Consider the following 22,901-nt stretch of genomic DNA (forward strand, 5'->3'; position numbering starts at 1 on the left):
TCATTCCTGCCCCCCCACTCACACACCAACCTGTCCCGGGTATCAGTGGCACATGCACACACATGTCCGGGGCATGTGTGTGCGTGTGTGTGCGTGTATATGTCGGTTCAGTGTGTTTATGACATGGTGTCGCTGGCGTATGTTGTGCTAGCATTAGCAGTAGCGGAGGGGGCAGCCTGCTTGTGTGTGTGTGTCTGGGAGAGTATGTGTGTTGGTTAGAATGCTCAGAGAGAGCTGTGTGTGTGTGAGTGTGTGTGAGTCGTCAGAGGGGAGGGGAGCCTCCAAGCGCAGTAGCAGTAACAGCAGCAGGGCTAGCAGCAGCATCGTCGCCAGTGTGTGTGTGAGTGTGTGTGAGTGGGCGTGTGTGTGTGAGGGGTGGAGGGGAGCGGAGAGGGACTCCCAGGAGAAGGAGTCTTGGTCGGGGTGTAGAGCCAGCCTCTCTCCCTCTCCTCCACAGCAGGACCTGGACCTCCAGAGCCAGGGGACTAGGTGGATCTGTAGCCCAGCCTGGAGCACTGGAAGCTGGGGAGCTCCCTCCCCCTCTCTGGAGGGCTGTTCGGTGGGAGCGGGAGCTCAGGATATGTGTGACTCAGGGGGACTGCCAGACGGATCTGAGAGACAGCAACGGGGAAGATTCCGTTACCTCTAACCGTTAACACTACTGCTCCTGCCTTGGAGAGGACGAGGAGGAGAGGAAAAGAGGGGTGAAGGGAGGGGGACAGGGGGACTTTGTGTTTGCTGTAACAGAGGAAAAGAGGTGGAGGGTAGGAAGAGTGATCTCTCGTCCCATGACTTTCCCTCAGGGTTTGCTTTGGGACCTTTGACTGTTGGCCGATTGGACAGACAGTGGCACTTATCTTACAACCTGTCACTGTAACAACTGTCAGGTTGTTGCTGGGTTACTGTCCCCTTGGCGACCCGACCATGTCGGTGACCACAGGCTTCAGCTACCAGCTGCCTGGCATCACCACTGTAACCTATGTGTTTGTTTACAGCCCGGGCACGGTACAGCGGGACCCCAGCCCCCCCACCCACACCCCCCCTGCCATTACCGGCGCCAGCGGGCCAAAGCGGAAACTCTACAGTGCCGTGCCGGGACGCACCTTCATTGTGGTCAAACCGTACACGCCACAGGGCGAGGGAGAGATCCAGCTGAACCGTGGAGAGAGGGTCAAAGGTTAGTACACTATGACTGTTCATAAAGTGGTTTGACCTCTTTTGACAGGTGTATTATGAAACTCGACAGGTCTCAGATTTGGGAAGGAACCTAGAAAGATGTAAATGACATATCTCATTCTAGGAAACCAGGAAACCACAAGGATACCAGAAACTTGCCTTGGGATCACAAACTTTTATTGCGTCTATAGAATGTGATAACTATGTGCTGAGTAAGTCTGGGTCTAGTCTGTAGTCTCAGGCAAGGTCAGCCATCACAAGAGTGTGTCACTCTTGTCACAGGTGTAAATGGATGTGACAGAAGGTGTGTTTAACTGTAGAGGCAGTACAACACTAAAAGGATGGGTCATGCATACATTATGCAGTACAGTACATAGATAAAGGACACTCCACTGTTTTCGTTCCATTCATGCCTCTGTAATGTCACTTCACCACTGGAAAGTGGTACATTTGTCATCTAATGCATCTGAAGTGTTGTCAAAGTCAGTCTGACATGAACAATGTTTCTCTGTTTTAGTGCTACTTCACCAGCATTGTCATGGGTTGAATCCTAACTAACGTGTGATGTCTACGCATAAATGCCGTAATGATTTTGAGTTATGTGTTACGTGTGCATATCTCGAGCTAGGATTCAGCCCTACAGGATGTCTATATATTCTGACTCATAATCCTAATGGTGCTGTGGTTACGGTGTCATGTGTGTGTCTTCTGTTCTCCATCCATGCCTCACTCCAGACTACGACTCTAATGACCTAGAAGGTAAAACGCTACAACATTCTTCAACATGACTGTCAGCCTGTCTCTCTCTCTCTCCCAATCACCTCTATATCCAAACCCACCCCTCTCCTTCCCCAGACAACTCTAGTGCTTGGTTGTTGGTTGAGGAGGGAGTGTGTGTATTCTACATGAGTTGCTGCCTATGTAAGTGCATGGTCCTCTATTGCCCAATCCCAAATTGACTCCTACCCCTTATGCACATTTGATAGGATTTTATATAGGTGGAGGCAATATGGTAACAGCTCCACTGAATGTGTCACCATATTGCTTATGTAGCAGATGAAGATCTGTGAAACTCACTCCTCAGCCTGAAGTGTCTGCGCTGCCGAATAGCTAGCGACTGGGTATAATGTTTCAGGAGGGCAGTCACGTGTGTTTGCGAGGCAGAGGTCCTGGGTTTGAGCCTGGGTGTGAGATGATTCAGGAGGAAGCGGTACATGCTAAGCAAGCAGTGCGATGTCCTTTTACACTTACACCACTCAAGCCTGACAGATCTCAACAAGTGCATAGGGGTTAGGGGTTAAATAAAGTTTGGGCAAGAGCATACACTCACTTCGTACTTCCTCTTCAGAGTGATTCTTCCTGAGTGTGACGTAGTTTATCTTCCCTCTTCTATGCATGCCTACAGGATGAAATGTTTGTCACTGTTTACTCTCCTACGGGCTCTTAGACACATACACCTCTCCCCGACAGGCACGGATGCCACACTTACCCCTTTGCTATATGGTCTGATACACTCCCACCCTGTGTGTGTGTGTGTGTGTGTGTGTGTGTGTGTGTGTGTGTGTGTGTGTGTGTGTGTGTGTGTGTGTGTGTGTGTGTGTGTGTGTGTGTGTGTGTGTGTGTGCGTGTGTGTGTGTGTGTTTGGAATTGATGAAAAGTGTTGTTGTTTATGATACCTAGGCAGATGTTGTGCCAAACAACTGCGTCATGAGTCATGACTATGAATAGAGGAACTCAGTGACCCAGTCTGATATGAGAACTGATATGTATAACGTTGACACAGATGTTATCACCCACAGAACTTTCCATTTCAGAGGAACGAACACACACACCTACACACAATGTTATGCATTTGTCCTCCTTACCATGCATTGTTCAAGGTTATTCGCATAACCACAAACGTCAGAAGTAATAGTGTATATTGTGTATTAAACATGGTGTTCCCATGACGGTACTGAGAAATGGACACTATGGTGTCCATGTTAATGGAACACCAGTCCTACCGTGGCAAGGCTATATGAAACGTTCACGCCAGTGGACGCTATGCTGAATACTGCAGGTGTGAATGAAAAACATGACGATATACGTGGCATATGCTCTCACTTATGATTACAGTCATGTGGCTCATGCTAGAATTGAACCTACAACGTTGGGGTTGCCAGCACCACACTCAAGCCAACCGAGTCATCTGGCAGTGTTGTTTAATACTGACCAACATGACTAACTGTACTTTCTACTTCCCTGTCCACTGTAGTTCATGGGTATAAGCTGTATCGAATGCCAATTAGAAGGCAAAAATATATTTTTTCACTCTTCAGTTTTGCTAGTTCCCAGCTGGTCTTGTTGTTGCTAGCCTGCAGTGACCAGTCCGCCTCACAGTGCATAGAGGGGGTTTGGGACTGGGAGAGGCCGTCTCTGTGGATGGATGATCTCCACTTTGATACATAATACATTCCATCTCATCTGCATTCATGAATGGATGAGTTGCTAATAGTTACAGGCCTCATTTACACTGGGGGAAGAGAGGAGGTGAGGGGAGGAAGGAGAAAAGAGGAGAGGGCAAGAGATTAAGCTTCTCCACCGTGCCGTGCCATATTCTTGGGGAGAAAAACTTTGACAGAAGCCAGAGCACATGGCCAGTTTTTTTACCTTTATTTATTTATTTTTTACCTTTATTTTACTAGGCAAGTCAGTTAAGAACAAATTCTTATTTTCAATGACAGCCTAGGAACAGTGGGTTAACTGCCTGTTCAGGGGCAGAACGACAGATTTTGTACCTTGTCAGCTCGGGGATTTGAACTTGCAACCTTTCGGTTACTAGTCCAATGCTCTAACCACTAGGCTACACTGCCATGAAAGGATAGGGAGAATCCCCCCCACCCCACCAACCACATCCTTTGTAAGAATAAAGAAGGTCGCCTTCTATCTTTTACAATGAGAAGGTAATAAGAGTACTATACACTTTCAACATCAACGTCCTACTTCAACCAGCTTTATTTGTAAGAGCCTGGTTTTGTAGGATGGTGTCCCTGACATACTTTGTTGTTGAACCTCCATTAACTCAGTCACAGCTCTTCTCCCTTGTGTCATACCCATATTCTTCTCTTGTCACTTTTCCATCCCTTTATCCTGTGACGACAGAGGAACACCTGTATGAGGAACTGAGAGGGGGTGAAACCAGCAGGCCTGCATTCTAACTCTCCTCTCATAGCCTACTGTGTGTTTGTTAGCATACTGTAGCTAGCTAGCCTGCGGATTAGTATTGTGGCTAGGTTAACCTAGTCAGGTGTTTGGTGTATAGGTTCAGTTGAGCTGGTATTTTATGTAGTCCTTAGACCAGGGCTGTAATACAACAGATTGTATGCATTAATGTGGTCTTGTCTTCCTCTCTGTCCTGTAGAGAACAGTGTTTTTCAGGGATCAGAAGGTAAACACAGCTGTATAACTCTACAAACCCTGGGATATCTACTGTACAATAGAAACCCTTAGAGATGGTTTCCTGGTCACAGATTAAGCTTATTCCACAACTAGGCTTCATCTGTGTCCTGAAAACCGGTCCTTAATGTTTAGGCGTTGTGGTAGAGGACAGTCATGGTTAGCACTGTGTTGTAGTTGGTGTGTGACCTGTTGTAGTTCTACTATAATGTTTAAGTGTATGCACAGCTTTGTGCATCCTTCAGTGTAGTTTTTGCATAGTCCACGATGTCTCATTTTCTAGCTTTCATTGTCTGTCTTGGTTTTATTGTCTTTCACCCGTTGTTACTCTTTTATATGTATTGTATCTTCCCTCTACTCAAAAATGCTGTGTAGCTGACTCCCAATCTGATGAAGAATAGCTAGGTAAATTCCATTCCTCTCCATAATTTAGTCTACAGAAGGATAGTGACAATAGCCCACTGATGCACAGATAGTCTATTGTAGCCTTCCTATATGTGTGTGTACCTCCACCACTGTGTGTGTGTGTGTAGCGGGGGTCTCGATCCATTGGATATGTTAGTGTTGACAATACCCCAGGGGGCCTTCCATTCCCTCCACCTCTCTCTCTCTCTCTCTCTCCTCTCTGATGTACTCAGATAGCATCACCAGGATGAACACCTCTCGATAGGCCACTTGCTGTCACTATGGAAACGACTAGAAACACTTCTCCTGAAACGTGGTCAAGCCCTTAGAGCACACACTCATTCACATGCACGCACACACACACACACACACGCACAAACACATACCCTCACCTAGGGCTGTGGCGGTCATGACATTTTGTCAGCTGGGGATTGTCATGCAAATAACTGCCGGTTTCACGGTAACTGACCTTTAATTAACATAAGCATGTTTAGTATCTCTTAGCTTCCACGCATAGCCTACAAGCCACTGATGCAGACCTTTGGAACATCTACATTTTAAAGTCTAATACATCCATTTAACATAGCCTAGGCCATCACAATAAATAGTAAGAAGACTACAATTGAACATAGCTGAATAAATTAGAAAGGATATTTCCCCAAATGATCTGAGGGAGTGAACACATGTGGCCATTCTGTGTTGAGAGGTTAACAAAGAAGCAGGCCCTCCTACATGCTTCATTTACAGTTATTTATGACACTTTAGTTGTGATACAAACATTAGACTATATATATATATATATATATATGTAAATAAATATATATAAAAACAAATTATGCCCCATTTAAGAAATTTAGAACCAGGAACAGATATAGCCCTTGGTTCTCCCCAGACCTGACTGCCCTTAACCAACACAAAAACATCCTATGGCGTTCTGCATTAGCATCGAACAGCCCCCGTGATATGCAGCTGTTCAGGGAAGCTAGAAATCATTATACACAGGCAGTTAGAAAAGCCAAGGCTAGCTTTTTCAAGCAGAAATTTGCTTCCTGCAACACTAACTCAAAAAAGTTCTGGGACACTGTAAAGTCCATGGAGAATAAGAACACCTCCTCCCAGCTGCCCACTGCACTGAAGATAGGAAACACTGTCACCACTGATAAATCCACCATAATTGAGAATTTCAATAAGCATTTTTCTACGGCTGGCCATGCTTTCCACCTGGCTACTCCTACCCCGGACAACAGCACTGCACCCCCAACAGCAACTCGCCCAAGCCTTCCCCATTTCTCCTTCTCCCAAATCCATTCAGCTGATGTTCTGAAAGAGCTGCAAAATCTGGACCCCTACAAATCAGCCGGGCTAGACAATCTGGACCCTTTCTTCCTAAAATTATCTGCCGAAATTGTTGCCACCCCTATTACTAGCCTGTTCAACCTCTCTTTCGTGTCGTCTGAGATTCCCAAAGATTGGAAAGCAGCTGCGGTCATCCCCCTCTTCAAAGGGGGGGACACTCTTGACCCAAACTGCTACAGACCTATATCTATCCTACCGTGCCTTTCTAAGGTCTTCGAAAGCCAAGTCAACAAACAGATTACCGACCATTTCGAATCTCACCATACCTTCTCTGCTATGCAATCCGGTTTCAGAGCTGGTCATGGGTGCACCTCAGCCACGCTCAAGGTCCTAAACGATATCTTAACCGCCATCGATAAGAAACATTACTGTGCAGCCGTATTCATTGATCTGGCCAAGGCTTTCGACTCTGTCAATCACCATATCCTCATCGGCAGACTCGACAGCCTTGGTTTCTCAAATGATTGCCTCGCCTGGTTCACCAACTACTTCTCTGATAGAGTTCAGTGTGTCAAATCGGAGGGTCTGCTGTCCGGACCTCTGGCAGTCTCTATGGGGGTGCCACAGGGTTCAATTCTTGGACCGACTCTCTTCTCTGTATACATTAATGAGGTCGCTCTTGCTGCTGGTGAGTCCCTGATCCACCTCTACGCAGACGACACCATTCTGTATACTTCCGGCCCTTCTTTGGACACTGTGTTAACAACCCTCCAGGCAAGCTTCAATGCCATACAACTCTCCTTCCGTGGCCTCCAATTGCTCTTAAATACAAGTAAAACTAAATGCATGCTCTTCAACCGATCGCTACCTGCACCTACCCGCCTGTCCAACATCACTACTCTGGACGGCTCTGACTTAGAATACGTGGACAACTACAAATACTTAGGTGTCTGGTTAGACTGTAAACTCTCCTTCCAGACCCATATCAAACATCTCCAATCCAAAGTTAAATCTAGAATTGGCTTCCTATTTCGCAACAAAGCATCCTTCACTCATGCTGCCAAACATACCCTTGTAAAACTGACCATCCTACCAATCCTCGACTTTGGCGATGTAATTTACAAAATAGCCTCCAATACCCTACTCAACAAATTGGATGCAGTCTATCACAGTGCAATCCGTTTTATCACCAAAGCCCCATATACTACCCACCATTGCGACCTGTACGCTCTCGTTGGCTGGCCCTCGCTTCATACTCGTCGCCAAACCCACTGGCTCCATGTCATCTACAAGACCCTGCTAGGTAAAGTCCCCCCTTATCTCAGCTCGCTGGTCACCATAGCATCTCCCACCTGTAGCACACGCTCCAGCAGGTATATCTCTCTAGTCACCCCCAAAACCAATTCTTTCTTTGGCCGCCTCTCCTTCCAGTTCTCTGCTGCCAATGACTGGAACGAACTACAAAAATCTCTGAAACTGGAAACACTTATCTCCCTCACTAGCTTTAAGCACCAACTGTCAGAGCAGCTCACAGATTACTGCACCTGTACATAGCCCACCTATAATTTAGCCCAAACAACTACCTCTTTCCCAACTGTATTTAATTTTTATTTATTTATTTATTTTGCTCCTTTGCACCCCATTATTTTTTATTTCTACTTTGCACATTCTTCCATTGCAAAACTACCATTCCAGTATTTTACTTGCTATATTGTATTTACTTTGCCATCATGGCCTTTTTTGCCTTTACCTCCCTTCTCACCTCACATTGTATATAGACTTGTTTATACTGCATTATTGACTGTATGTTTGTTTTTACTCCATGTGTAACTCTGTGTCGTTTTATCTGTCGAACTGCTTTGCTTTATCTTGGCCAGGTCGCAATTGTAAATGAGAACTTGTTCTCAACTTGCCTACCTGGTTAAATAAAGGTAAAATAAAATAAATAAATAAAAATTCTAAAGCTGCATGATTCAACTCTCATGATGATTTGAAAAAAGTGGCATGAAAGGCATAAGCTCTGCTGTTCCTTGTGCAGTCTGCACACACTGAGTCAGTCTCTCATTCACAGTTTGACAAGCGCTTGATAATATTCTTACCCATCAGACTTTTCTCAATTTTGTCTTTACATATACTAAATACTGTGTAAAATCAGTTTGGATATAAAATGGGACATTATCATGCTCCTGTCGGGAACAGGGGCAGGGGAAAAAATGCATGTAACCCATATGCACTTAAATAACGAATGGAGGACACTTTCCCCGCGGTTCATTTTCATGCCAGCCAGGCAGGCAGGCTACTCGGTTGTAAAGCGAAGCAATGTGCTTAATATTAGGAATGTTTAGAAATATATATAGTAGAGTTAGCCTATAGAAAGCTGATGGGATCCTCCTCTTTTTAATAGAGGCCATCAAAGCTCTGTTTTCTCACGCAACTGCATAGCCTATAGAAATCTTGCGCAACATGTGTTTATGGGCTCTCAAGTAGTGTTTGATTAGATTTTTTGATTGCATTTGCATTAATGTCAGATTGATTAGAGTGCTGAGTACCAGGCCATTATCGAAGCCATTGGCCGTTAACAAGTTTGGTAGGCTACTAATGACCATCAGTGGCATCAGAGCACAGTTTTGGAGAAGCCTAATTACCATGACTCCACGGTCATGTGGAATTTAACTGTGGTCATGACACATGAATGCCAGTAAAATGGTCACCGTAACAGCCCTACACTCACCTCACACATTGTACCATCTTAACACACAGAAAGTACAAACACACACCAACATATTCCATTAAAAGTTATTACTTCTCAACACACACACACAAGCACACACACCTCTCGTCTGCATGCCATTGTAAATCTTCCAGACAGCCATGAAAATCTAACCGGCACAAATAACATTGAGATTAGACATTCACAAACATGATTAATGGTCTCAGGCCGCGCCCAGTGTGTGTGGAATATTAACATTGCTATGGCCAGTAGAGGATACCTGGAGCACACACACACAAGCCAGTAGACACACACACACACGGACAAAGAAAAGGCATTACTAATGATCTGAAGGGGAATTAAGTGTGATTTAACCATTACAGCAGATATACAATTCCAGGCTCAAACCTTCCACTGGTGCTAATGCTTGGTAAACCTGGGCCCTTTATGGCTTAGGGCTTCTCTATCATGTTGGCACAGAGGCCCAAATCTGTGTGTGTGTGCGGGTGAGGGTGTGTTGTAAGCCTAGGACTGAGTGCTGTAATGGGCTCTCAAAGATGCACAATAGATAATTTGAATGCAGCATTGTGATGACACGCACACACGCGCACGCACGCACACACACACACACACAGAGTTGTATTCCAATTTTGAGGACACAGATGTAGCTGTTTCTGAGACCAGAATGCAACTGTCTGTAACCAAGCAACAGGTGCTGAACACAACAGAGCAAAAGTTAAATACTCGATTTTCATGAATAACAAAAGCACATTTATCAGTTTTTTTAAATCCTGACATAAAAAAAATAACACATTTGGATTGTATAACCTCAAAAGTTACTTATAGGCCTACCTCTGCTTTTGACACTGTTGGTGACATTGAATGGCCAGAATACAGTCAGATTGTAGTGGGTAGTGTATTTTCAAGCGTGTTCTCCAAAAATGTAGTCCATTGTAATGTACTCATTTTGAAATAGATCTTCGATCTAAAACCTGTCACATACAGGTTATGACGGCTACAACATCCACACTTCCTCTCTCATACTAGGAAGCAATTCATCCTGCATTATGAGACCTGAGAAGGGGGTGGTAGGGAGTAAGGATCGGGGAATGTGTGATTGTGTGTGTGTGATTGTGTGTGTGCCTCTAGAGAAATTACAAAGTGACAGGGTAGAGTGGTCATAGTGACCTGAGGGGATAAAGTTTATTAAGACCTTATTAAGATTTGTGTGTGTGTGTGTGTGTTTGTGTGTGTGTGTGTGTGTGTGTATCAGTTGGGTCAGTGGCCTGGGGGAAGGACAAGAGTGTCACAGCTGTCCAATCAGAGACGCAGCAGGTAGCAAAAACCCAGCCACGCCCACACCTGCACCCTGCAGACCACACCATCTGTCCCTCTATCGCACGCACACACACACACACACACACACACACACACACACACACACACACACACACACACACACACACACACACACACACACACACACACACACACATACACATACACACACACACAGCTAATAACAAACACAGCAGAACCAGCAGTCAATAATTATTATGAATACAGATCAGGAACTAGAGTGAAAGCTTCCTGACATACAGGATTGCACCATAACCATTAGGTACAGATTGTGTGTGTTTGTACAGAGTGTACAGTTTTTGTGTGCCTGTACAGAGTGTACAGTGTTTGTGTGTGTGTGTGTGTGTGTGTGCAGTGTACAGTTTGTGTGTGTGTTTGTACAGAGTGTGTTTGTGTGTGTGTACAGTGTACAGTTTGTGTGTGTGTGTTTGTACAGTGTACCATGTGTGTGTGTGTGTGTGTGTGTCTGGATCCTTGCATTTCACATGTGTTCCTTCAGAGGGTGTACTCTACCTAGTTTTGTCAGAGGGTCTACTCTACCTAGTTTTGTCAGAGGGTCTACTCTACCTAGTTTTGTCAGAGGGTGTACTCTACCTAGTTTTGTCAGAGGGTGTACTCTACCTAGTTTTTTCAGAGGGTCTACTCTACCTAGTTTTTTCAGAGGGTGAACTCTACCTAGTTTAAGCCTCAGTGCCTGCTGTGTGTGTATTCATGCCCAGATAGTGAGCCGTATCAAGGACAGGGGATACCTAGTCAGTTGTACAACAGAATGCATTCAACTGAAATGTGTCTTCTGCATTTAACCCAACCCCTCTGAATCAGAGAAGTGCGGGGGGCTTCCTTAATCACCCCCCACGGCATCGGCGCCCAGGGAACAGTGGGTTAACTGCCTTGTTCAGGGGCAGAACAACAGATTTTTACCTTGTCAGCTCAGGGATTTGATCCAGCAACCTTTCGGTTTCTGGCCCAACGGTCCTACCCGCCAGATGGACACAATGGGACTGTGAGATCCTGTAGTGTCTCCGTATGGTCTTGCCCTGTGTCAGCCCTGCCCTGCCACTGTTACTGTGACACTGTGTATCATTGAATATGTGTATGAGATGCACACACACACGTCACACATGTGCTGATACGATGTGTTGCGATTCTCTCAATTCTACATGTACTACGATTTGATGTTCCAAACATATTGCTCACCGTATGTCTGCTGCAAGGGACAAGATTAAGCCATGAGAACTAGTTTTATTCAGTCAAGGAAATAAAGGTACAGAAAGCTAATTGGAGTTTTGGTGCAGGTATAGTTGACTAGCGCAAAAATAATATTGCGATATGTGGTCAAAAATAATATTGCGATATGTGGTCAAAAATAATATCCTGATATGTAAATGTATCGATTTTTGCCCCATCACTATTATTGACAGTCACTTTCAGTATGTGTGTTTACTGTGGGCTACGGTCTTGCTCATTAAGGTCCTGTATCACAGAGTAATCACCATTAATCAACATCTACTAACAACCACACACGCACACACACACACACACACACACACACACACACACACACACACACACACACACACACACACACACACACACACACACACACACACACACACACACACACACACACACACACACACACACACACACACACACACACAGATCTATGACTGATCAACAAACATTCTGTCAGTGATATTAACGGTCAATGCGTAATCACTCAACACTCAATCTCTATCAAACCCTGGTCTTTTAAACCTGACCTTATGAAGGGGTTCATTATTTTTGCCTGTTTTTTAAAAATCCACAGCCAGGCTGTGCAGCAAGAAGGTACACCCATATCGAATGAGCTTGTGAGTGTATTAAGGTGAACAATAGACAGGAAAGGTAAGAGTTATTAGGTAGCCTGCCTGGTCTATTTTTGTCTTCACCTGGGGGCCTATAGAAATGGGGAGAAAGAGAAGAAGAAAGAGAATAAATTAAATAGAGGGAGAGAATGAAACCCAAAGAGTTTTGCTTATCCCTTCAAGGTTGGGATCCCTCTGAGTCATAGTTGGAGTTTTCCTCCCCCACTACTCTCACACCTTAATCATTAAGCAGATGCTCTTATCCAGAGGGACTTACAGGAGCAATAAAGGTTAAGTATCTTGCTCAAGGGCACATTGACATATTTTTCAACTAGTTTGCTCAGGATTTGAACCAGTGGCCTTTTGTTTACTGGCCCAACACTCTTACCCACTAGGCTACCTGCCGGTCCCTTCTTCTGCTCCACCTGCTCTCATTCTATACCTGACTTCGCTGTCATTAATATATATATAAAGCTCCCTTTTTCATACACTCTCTCTCTTCCTCGACCGAATCGTCTTATCACTCACTCTCTCTTTCCCTCCCTTACTGTGGGTTTGTGTTGAATACAGATGAGGAAGGGACTGCGCCACTCCCCAGCCCTCTCTGAGCTGAAGGAGCCCTGAGAGCACACACACAAACAAACAGACAGACACACACACACACACACACACACACACACACACACAGACACACACACACACACAAACAAACAGGGCCCCAGTCTCAGGGAAGCGTGACTATCCTTCCCTCCATTCACTTATTCACTCCCTCCTTCATCTAAACTCCTCTGTGCCTCTGGGGTCTACTCTGCTCCTCCATTGTTTCTTCATTCCCCCTTCACTCTCCTCATCTCCTAATATATCTCTTTCTATTCCTCCTCTCTTCTCCTTCTCCTATACTTGTGGTAAGATGAGAGCTATTAGTGTCATATACGCTGCTTTATCTGGCAATTAATTAACAAATGATGTTCACTGCATTCTGGGATATATAGTTGAATATCCTTGAGACTTGCAACCCAAATGTTTGTGTTTGTGTGTGTGTGCTCTCTCTCTCTATTAAAGCATGTTGAAAAGAGGTTCAGTAAAGCGTGGAGGGATCCAAATCTATTAACTGCACTTTGGATATTGGAATTCTCCCTGTACATACACACAAAATCATATGCCTGCTGGCCACCCACAGCAGCTCCACACATCTGTAATATGTTCTGTTTGTAATGATACATTACTGTGTATATACATCTCATTTGTTCTTAGTATTCTTACAGCACACACACACCCTCATTTTACCAGGTAAGTTGACTGAACACATTCTCATTTACAGCAACAACCTGGGGAATAGTTACAGGGGAGAGGAAGGGAGATGAATGAGACCATTGGAAGCTGAGGATAATTAGGTGACCATGATGGCCAGAACACTGGGGTTAACACCCCTACTCGAATGATAAATGCCATGGGATCTTTAGTGACCACAGAGTCAGGACACCTGTATAATGGCCCATATGAAAGACAGGACCCTACACAGGGCAATGTCCCCAATCACTGCCCTGGGGCATTGGGATATTTTTTTTAGACCAGAGGAAAGAGTGCCTCCTATTGGCCCTCCAACACCACTTCCAGCAGCATCTGGTCTCCAATCCAGGGACTGACAAGGACCAACCCTGCTTAGCTTCAGAAACAAGCCAGCAGTGGAATGCAGGGTGGTATGCTGCTGGCTCTCTCTCTGTGTGAATGCATATCGGCAGATGGCCATCTCCCAGTGTCTCAGCTCTCTGCTGGTTCCTTTGTTGTGTGTTTCTGCAGGAGAGAGGAGAGTTTTTTAACAACCCCACTCAGTCTGTCTCTTGTCACCTTTCTCTCCTGTGTGTGTTTGTGTGCGAGTGAGAGAGAGAGAGAGAGATGTTAAGAGAAGAAAAAAGCTGGACAACTTGTCTTTGGGAGCATGTATAGTGGTAATAGTATGAGAGAGAGCGAGTGGTAGAGAGAATCAAGTTTAATGTGTGTGTGTGGGGGGGGGGGGGGGGTGGAGGGAGAGGAGAGAGGAAATATTGATGTGTGTGTGAATGACTCAGCTTTGAGCAGTAGAGCGAGGCTAGGCTGAAATTAAAATGAGCTCAGTCGGTCGTCACACACACACACACACACACAGTGGGGATACAGTGGAGCTTGAAGGCAGGGCAGAGTGTGTGTGGAGTATAAATAGCTCTGCATTGCCACTGATGCTATTTCTGGACCAGGCATCGTGACTGACTCAACCGCAGGCAACCTCAGACGGGACACCGACACACACTTTGTTCAGCACACACACTCACGCACGCTTGCACACACACTAAGTTCCTCGGTGTCCAAATCTCTAAGGACTTAAAATTGTCCAAACATACATTAACAGTTGTGAAGAAGGCGCGACAGTGGCTCTTCCCCATCAAGATATTTGGCATGGGCCCTCAAATCCTCAAACAGTTCTACAGCTACACCATTGAGAGCATCTTGACTGGCTGCATCACAGCTTGGTCTCGATCGCATGGCGCTACAGAGGGTGGTGCGGTCAGCCCAGTACATCACTGGAGCCGAGCTCCCCGTCATCCAGGACATCTATATCAGGGGATGTGAAGGCCCAGAAAATTGTTTCAGACTCCAGCCACCCAAGCCAAAGACTCTCTACTTCCGCTCGGCAAGCGATACCGGAGCAACATGTCTGACACCAACAGGCTCCTGAAAAGCTTCTATCCCCAAGCCATAAGACTGCCATAAAGTTAACTAAATGGCAACACGGACCATCTGAATTGACCTTTCAATGTTCTTTTTTGCACTGATTATTCACACTCTCTCACTCTATGCACACTGACACTCCAACACACACATTCATACTGACTCTAAACACACACTTACATACAATCATCATATACACTGCTGCTACTCTGTTTATCATATATGCTGATGCCTAGTCACCTTATCCCTATACATATCTAACCATACCTCTCCAGTATCCCTGCACATTGTAAATATTGTATTGGCAATGACCCTGGAACTGACCCTATATATAGCTACTGACCCTGGAACTGAACCTATATATAGCTACTGACCCTGGAACTGACCCTATATATAGCTACTGACCCTGGAACTGACCCTATATATAGCTACTGACCCTGTATATACTGTACTGTAGCTTACTTGCATTCTTGTGTTCTTATTTCTATTTCTTGTGTTTTTTTCTTCTACTTGACTTTTTTTATAGTATACTGATATTGATTGCTGCATTGTTGGGAAAGAGCTTGCAAGAAAGGCATTTCACTGCAGTTGTGCAACTTGAAATTTGAAACACACACAATCACTCAGTACTACACTTACATACTGTACCGACAAAGAAATGTATACAGACATTCATCCACACCACTCTCAAATGCATCACCTTTCAACGATTGTTTGTGTTTTGATTAGGATTATTCCTCTGCTTTTGTATCCCTCCCTCTTGTGCTCCTTTTCATTCTCTCCTCTCTCACCACCCCTCTATTTGTCTTTGTCTTTCGTTCTCTCTCTCCCCCTCTTTCTTTATCTATCCCCTGCGCATGATTACTGTATTAGTGTTTAATTAGGCCTGTCCATGTCTGCCACAGAAAATGTTTTGTGGATTGTGGAACAATACTTATCCAGCTCACACAGAGTCTATTGCTGCGGTGGAATGACTGGAGAACCCACTGACTCTCAGAGGTGGAGTGACTCTGAGTTCCCTACAAGAAACTCTTCCCATAGAATATGATGGGAACTATGATCAGTTAATGCAGGTATGACTGTTTCCTACGGCTTGGACTACAAACTGAAGATTAGTTGACTTACCCCCCTGTACTAAGTAAAATGTTTGAAGCCCAGTTTAAAAAACTGAATAGCACATCTGTTATTGTTCCATGAGGTGACAGATACCCTGTTTTGTGACATCTGTCCTCTGTGTTGCCCACTGCTGTGTACCTGTAGAGGTGATTCTAAACCAGCATGAAGCCAGTGGTGCTGTAGTACTGTAGCTGTTGTTGTCCAGTGGTGCTGTAGTACTGTAGCTGTTGTTGTCCAGTGGTGCTGTAGTACTGTAGCTGTTGTTGTCCAGTGGTGCTGTAGTACTGTAGCTATTGTTGTCCAGCGGTGCTGTGGTGCTGTAGTACTGTAGCTGTTGTTGTCCAGTGGTGCTGTAGTACTGTAGCTGTTGTTGTCCAGTGGTGCTGTAGTACTGTAGCTGTTGTTGTCCAGTGGTGCTGTAGTACTGTAGCTGTTGTTGTCCAGTGGTGCTGTAGTACTGTAGCTGTTGTTGTCCAGTGGTGCTGTAGTACTGTAGCTGTTGTTGTCCAGTGGTTCTGTAGTACTGTAGCTGTTGTTGTCCAGCAGTGCTGTGGTGCTGTAGTACTGTAGCTGTTGTTGTACAGTGGTGCTGTAGTACTGTAGCTGTTGTTGTCCAGTGGTGCTGTGGTGCTGTAGTACTGTAGATGTTGTTGTCCAGTGGTGCTGTGGTACTGTAGTACTGTAGCTGTTGTTGTTCAGTTGTGCTGTAGTACTGTAGCTGTTGTTGTCCAGTGGTGATGTAGTACTGTAACTGTTGTTGTCCAGTGGTGCTGTAGTACTGTAGCTGTTGTTGTTCAGTGGTGCTGTGGTGCTGTAGTACTGTAGATGTTGTTGTCCAGTGGTGCTGTGGTACTGTAGTACTGTAGCTGTTGTTGTTCAGTTGTGCTGTAGTACTGTAGCTGTTGTTGTCCAGTGGTGCTGTAGTACTGTAGCTGTTGTTGTACAGTTGTGCTGTAGTACTGTAGCTGTTGTTGTCCAGTGGTGATGTAGTACTGTAACTGTTGTTGTCCAGTGGTGCTGTAGTACTGTAGCTGGTGTTGTCCAGTGGTGCTGTAGTACTGTAGCTGGTATTGTCCAGTGGTGCTGTAGTATTGTAGCTGGTGTTGTCCAGTGGTGCTGTAGTACTGTAGCTGTTGTTGTACAGTGGTGCTGTAGAACTGTAGCTGGTGTTGTCCAGTGGTGCTGTAGTACTGTAGCTGGTGTTGTCCAGTGGTGCTGTAGTACTGTAGCTGGTGTTGTCCAGTGGTGCTGTAGTACTGTAGCTGGTGTTGTCCAGTGGTGCTGTAGTATTGTAGCTGGTGTTGTCCAGTGGTGCTGTAGTAGTACTGTAGCTGGTGTTGTCCAGTGGTGCTGTAGTATTGTAGCTGGTGTTGTCCAGTGGTGCTGTAGTAGTACTGTAGCTGGTGTTGTCCAGTGGTGCTGTAGTAGTACTGTAGCTGGTGTTGTCCAGTGTGTGGCTGATCTAGGTCCTGCTGAGGTGTTGATTGTGAACTGTTTGGCTAGTGCAGCTTTACACTGTTTTACACTATTAGGTAAAGTCCTGCACGGGTCAGTTTTTTTGTACCCGCCCCGCGCCGGCCACATCATTTCCGAGCCCCACCCAATACCCGACATCAGGACAGATTTTTCCCCACCACTCCACCCACCTGCATAGAATTGTTCTGATAGCCTATTCATGACCCACCAAATAACATAACAGTAATATTTGATATTGTGATGAAACCAGCTCAAAGTATGATGACCAAAGTATGAAAAATTACTGTTGCTTCAACATTGATAAAGTGTGATCATAAAGTTACTGGTCCCCTCCCCCATGTCAAACACTTTGATTCAGAAGGCACGATTATTAAGGGGATAGGGTGACATCACCCTAACTCTTATTTTAATGCACCAACGGTAACATGATATTCTATTACCTTATTTAAAAAGTTACATCGGAGAACACATGTTTGCAGAGGAGCGTGGATTATATAGCTAGATAGCTACTCTACTGGTGCCAAAATTTGACTGTAGGGTGTCAGCAAATATAATTAAAAGTTGGCAAAGATGTTTCCCCTTTCATCTGTGTCTTGTGGACGTCATGGAACAAAAGAGGGGGAAGGGTCATTCAAAACTCTGACACAGTTGTCATGTCAACACATCTGTCAGTGCTGCTGTGAACCGCATCACAAGAGACATGCCGACCGTGAAAAGTGCACTGCTCAAAAAAATAAAGGGAACACTTAAACAACACAATGTAACTCCAAGTCAATCACACTTCTGTGAAATCAAACTGTCCACTTAGGAAGCAACACTGATTGACAATCAATTTCACATGCTGTTGTGCAAATGGAATAGACAACAGGTGGAAATTATAGGCATTTAGCAAGACAGACCCAATAAAGGAGTGGTTCTGCAGGTGGGGACCACAGACCACTTCTCAGTTCCTATGCTTCCTGGCTGATGTTTTGGTCACTTTTGAATGCTGGCGGTGCTTTCACTCTAGTGGTAGCATGAGACGGAGTCTACAACCCAAACAAGTGGCTCAGGTAGTGCAGCTCAGCCAGGATGGCACATCAATGCGAGATGTGGCAGAAGGTTTGCTGTGTCTGTCAGCGTAGTGTCCAGAGTATGGGGGCGCTACCAGGAAACAGGCCAGTACATCAGGAGATGTGGAGGAGGCTGAAGGAGGGCAACAACCCAGCAGCAGGACCGCTACCTCCGCCTTTGTGCAAGGAGGAGCAGGAGGAGCACTGCCAGAGCCCTGCAAAATTACCTCCAGCAGACCACAAATGTGCATGTGTCTGCTCAAACGGTCAGAAACAGACTCCATGAGGGTGGTATGAGGGTCCGACGTCCACAGGTGGGGGTTGTGCTTACAGCCCAACACCGTGCAGGACGTTTGGCATTTGCCAGAGAACACCAAGATTGGCAAATTCGCCACTGGCGCCCTGTGCTCTTCACAGATGAAAGCAGGTTCACACTGAGCACATGTGACAGACGTGACAGTCTGGAGACGCCGTGGAGAACGTTCTGCTGCCTGCAACATCCTCCAGCATGACTGGTTTGGCGGTGGGTCAGTCATGGTGTGGGTGGCATTTCTTTGGGGGGCCGCACAGCCCTAACATGTGCTCGCCAGAGGTAGCCTGATTGCCACTAGGTACCGAGATGAGATCCTCAGACCCCTTGTGAGACCATATGCTGGTGTGGTTGGCCCTGGGTTCCTCCTAATGCAAGACAATGCTAGACCTCATGTGGCTGGAGTGTGTCAGCAGTTCCTGCAAGAGGAAGGCATTGATGCTATGGACTGGCCCGCCCGTTCCCCAGGCCTGGATCCAATTGAGCACATCTGGGACATCATGTCTCGCTCCATCCACCAACGCCACGTTGCATCACAGACTGTCCAGGAGTTGGCGGATGCTTTAGTCCAGGTCTGGGAGGAGATCCCTCAGGAGACCATCCGCCACCTCATCAGGAGCATGCCCAGGCATTGTAGGGAGGTCATACAGGCACGTGGAGGCCACACACACTACTGAGCCTCATTTTGACTTGTTTTACGGACATTACATCAAAGTTGGATCCGCCTGTAGTGTGGTTTTCCACTTTAATTTTGAGTGTGACTCCAAATCCAGACCTCCATGGGTTGATAAATTTGTGTGATTATGTTGTCAGCACATTCAACTATGTAAAGAAAAAAGTATTTAATACGAATATTTCATTCATTCAGATCTAGGATGTGTTATTTTAGTGTTCCCTTTATGTTTTGAGCAGTGTATATAATAAATGTACATTTCTTATCAGGTTTCCATCCAACCATTTCATGCGGATGAATTACCTGATGCATGGAAAAAGTCACGACCAGGCTGATGGAAACAGGTTATGCCCGGTACGATTTTATAAATGCTGACAATCGATTTGTTGTTCGACATAGTGTGATATTTCTGTCCATACAAATCATGCGAGAAATTGCAGTGGAAATGCCTTGTGGTCCTCCCACTACGACTAGGGAAACTACGCAGCTTGTTAGGCGACAGATGACATTAGTTATGAACTTCACGGGGTGGTGAAAGTGCACGGTGATGAGCTTGATGCTCCTTTCCAAGAAATATCAAGGGTCTTATCTGGTGACATGATGATCCATGCTTGACAAATAAAAATATTAGCACTTTTATCCAGAATAATCTCATCATGTAGACTAGACAACCCGCACATCCTACATGCACTGTATCTGCGATCTGTTGGCTAGAGCGCAGGTGCAAGACCAGAGAAGGCATATTTTCTATTTAAAGCAACAGTTTTTGTGACAAAACTAGTGGTAGAGTTAAAAATGCGATGGAATCACATTGAACTTTAGATTTTTATATGGTACATGAAAACTTAAGCAAAATAATATATGTTGTGTGCACTACATTATTACACAAAAACCTTTTTATCTGCAACAAATCCATTTGGTGGAAACATACCACTGGTAGGAAAATGCACATATTCTACAATATTCATATTAAAATCTGTCGCCAATTGGATGGAAACCCATTTCTAGCCTCCCAAAAATGTTTTGGGTGATATTTTAGTCACTCAAAAGGCAATTTTACATATACAGGTCTAGTGCAGTCAATATGTTTTCCTGAGTTTTGTATCATATTGTACAGCAGCTGATGAAAATAACAACGTAAAAGTGTGAGTAAATGTGGTCAGAGTTTCCTAATGGGAAGGCAGGGTAGCCTAGTGGTTAGAGTGTTGGACTAGTAACCGAAAGGTTGCAAGTTCAAATCCCCGAGCTGACAAGGTACAAATCTGTTGTTCTGCCCCTGAACAGACAGTTAACCTGATGTTCCTAGGCTGTCATTGAAAATAAGAATTTGTTCTTAACTGACTTGCCTAGTAAAATAAATGTACAATAAATAAACAAATAGTTTCTGGTAGAAAATGCAATCTACACAGAAACATCTAATCATCAGGTTTGCATTCCATGGTGACATCACCATGCAGTAAATTGGTTAATAGACCAAAAACAAAGAGTGCCAATAACAGCTAGTTTTCTGTTGTCTGCTCCCCACTCACTCAGTCTTTGTTTATTTATTCTTGGGGTAGATCAGCTTTAATATTGAAGATAGATTGTAGCTCCAATATAATTCTGCATAATTTCCAATCCCCCATATATATCTTTTTGTAAATATATATATTTATATACAGTACCAGTCAAAGGTTTGGACACCTACTCATTCAAGAGTTTTTCTTTATTTTTACTATTTTCTACATTGTAGAATAATAGTGAAGACATCAAAACAATGAAATAACACATATGGAATCATGTAGTAATCAAAAAAGTGAAAGCTTTGCACACTCTTGGCATTCTCTCTCTTAAAAATTGTATCCCCCATACATATGACATTCTATTGGTTGCAAGAATTTTGTATAATAATATAAATTGAAAAATTCAAAGTTTTGAATCTGGCGTCGTTTTGCGTATCAGTTCATAAATCATGTGCCATGGAATTGGTACGTTGTAAATCTCTTCCCAACTATTTTGCAATCTATTATGTCACAGCTGTCTATTAGTATGTTTGAGTTTTAACCACAATATTTGTTGGATTATTTGTAAAAAATAAGAAAAAATCTGGTGGCTTAAACTGAAATTGCAACCAACTTTCTATGGCTTGTTTTTAAAATAATTATATTTTGGAGATTTACTCTGTTGTGCAAAACTCACTCTGAGAGCCCCCACCTATTCCATATGTGTTATTTCATTGTTTTGATGTCTTCACTATTATCCACTTACGCAATGTGATCTTTCTCGCCCATATTTCAAAATAAAAGCCTGAAACTATGTCTAAAGACTGTTGACACCTTAGGGAAGCCATAGAAAAAGGAATCTGGTTGATATCCCTTTAAATGGAGGATAGGCATGCATAGCAACAGAGAGGTTTCAAAATAAGAGGCACTTCCTGATTGGATATTCCTCAGGTTTTCACCTGCAATATCAGTTCTGTTATACTCACAGACAATATTTTGACAGTTTTGGAAACTTTAGTGTTTTCTATCATAAACATAAACGGGAACATAAACGGTGCATGTGGGCAAATTAGGAATGTTTCAGCAAAACACAAACAATGGACAGTTCACTGCTTTAGGCTACTACCGGTAACTGACAAAATAATGGAAACACTTGTGTAAATGAGGGATACAACGTGTATTGAAAGCAGATGCTGCCATACCGCTGTGGTTCCTGAGTTAATTAAGCAATTCATTATAATGCCTCCATCCACAGGGCACAAGTAGTTGCTGAATGGTTTGATGAGCATGATAACAATGTAAGCCATCTGCCATGGTCATCTCAGTCACCAGATCTCAACCCAATTGAACACTTATGGGGAGATTCTGGAGTAGCACCTGAGACAGCCGTTTCAACAAAACACCAAATTATGGAATTTCTTGTGAAAGAATGGTGTCACATCCCTGCAATATAGTTCCAGATATGTGTAGACTCTATGCGAATATATTTGTTTTGAATCACGATATAATGTTTTCATTCCACCACCAGCTGAATTTATTTGCGGGTCACTCGCTGGGGAACCGTGGGTGTCCAACCCGATGCAGGACTGTACTATGAGGGACATTCCACGAAAATAATGCATTTTGTATCAGTTTAATATTTGAAGTAGAAATTGAGTCTTTGCTCAGCACCGCCCCAATTTTTGACAACCAATCGCAGCGCTCCAATGGATAGCAACTGTTGTCAATTCTGACACCTCGGACAAGCTCGTATTTAAATCGCATGAAAGCCAGTGAGGGCATTGGCAAAAACAGAGTTTTCTTTAAAAAAAAGGTAATGTTTAAAAGGCTAAATAATATAACACTGCACCAGGAGTACT

At 44.3% G+C, this 22,901-nt stretch overlaps 1 protein-coding gene across 1 annotated transcript in view; it reads left to right on the plus strand.

Moving 5' to 3' along the window:
• The first annotated feature begins 239 nt into the window (after window positions 1-239).
• The window catches only part of LOC109888870 (SH3 and multiple ankyrin repeat domains protein 3-like), an 88,012-nt gene continuing 65,350 nt past the window's right edge, over window positions 240-22,901 (plus strand). Inside the window, exon 1 of the mRNA XM_031822876.1 lies at window positions 240-1,177. Within this exon, the coding sequence (XP_031678736.1) occupies window positions 925-1,177 (253 nt within the window). The 5' untranslated portion in view covers window positions 240-924. The remainder of the gene's footprint in view (window positions 1,178-22,901) is intronic.

The sequence above is a fragment of the Oncorhynchus kisutch genome, linkage group LG4 (genome assembly GCF_002021735.2).
Source record: "Oncorhynchus kisutch isolate 150728-3 linkage group LG4, Okis_V2, whole genome shotgun sequence".
In the NCBI taxonomy this organism is placed as follows: domain Eukaryota; kingdom Metazoa; phylum Chordata; class Actinopteri; order Salmoniformes; family Salmonidae; genus Oncorhynchus; species Oncorhynchus kisutch.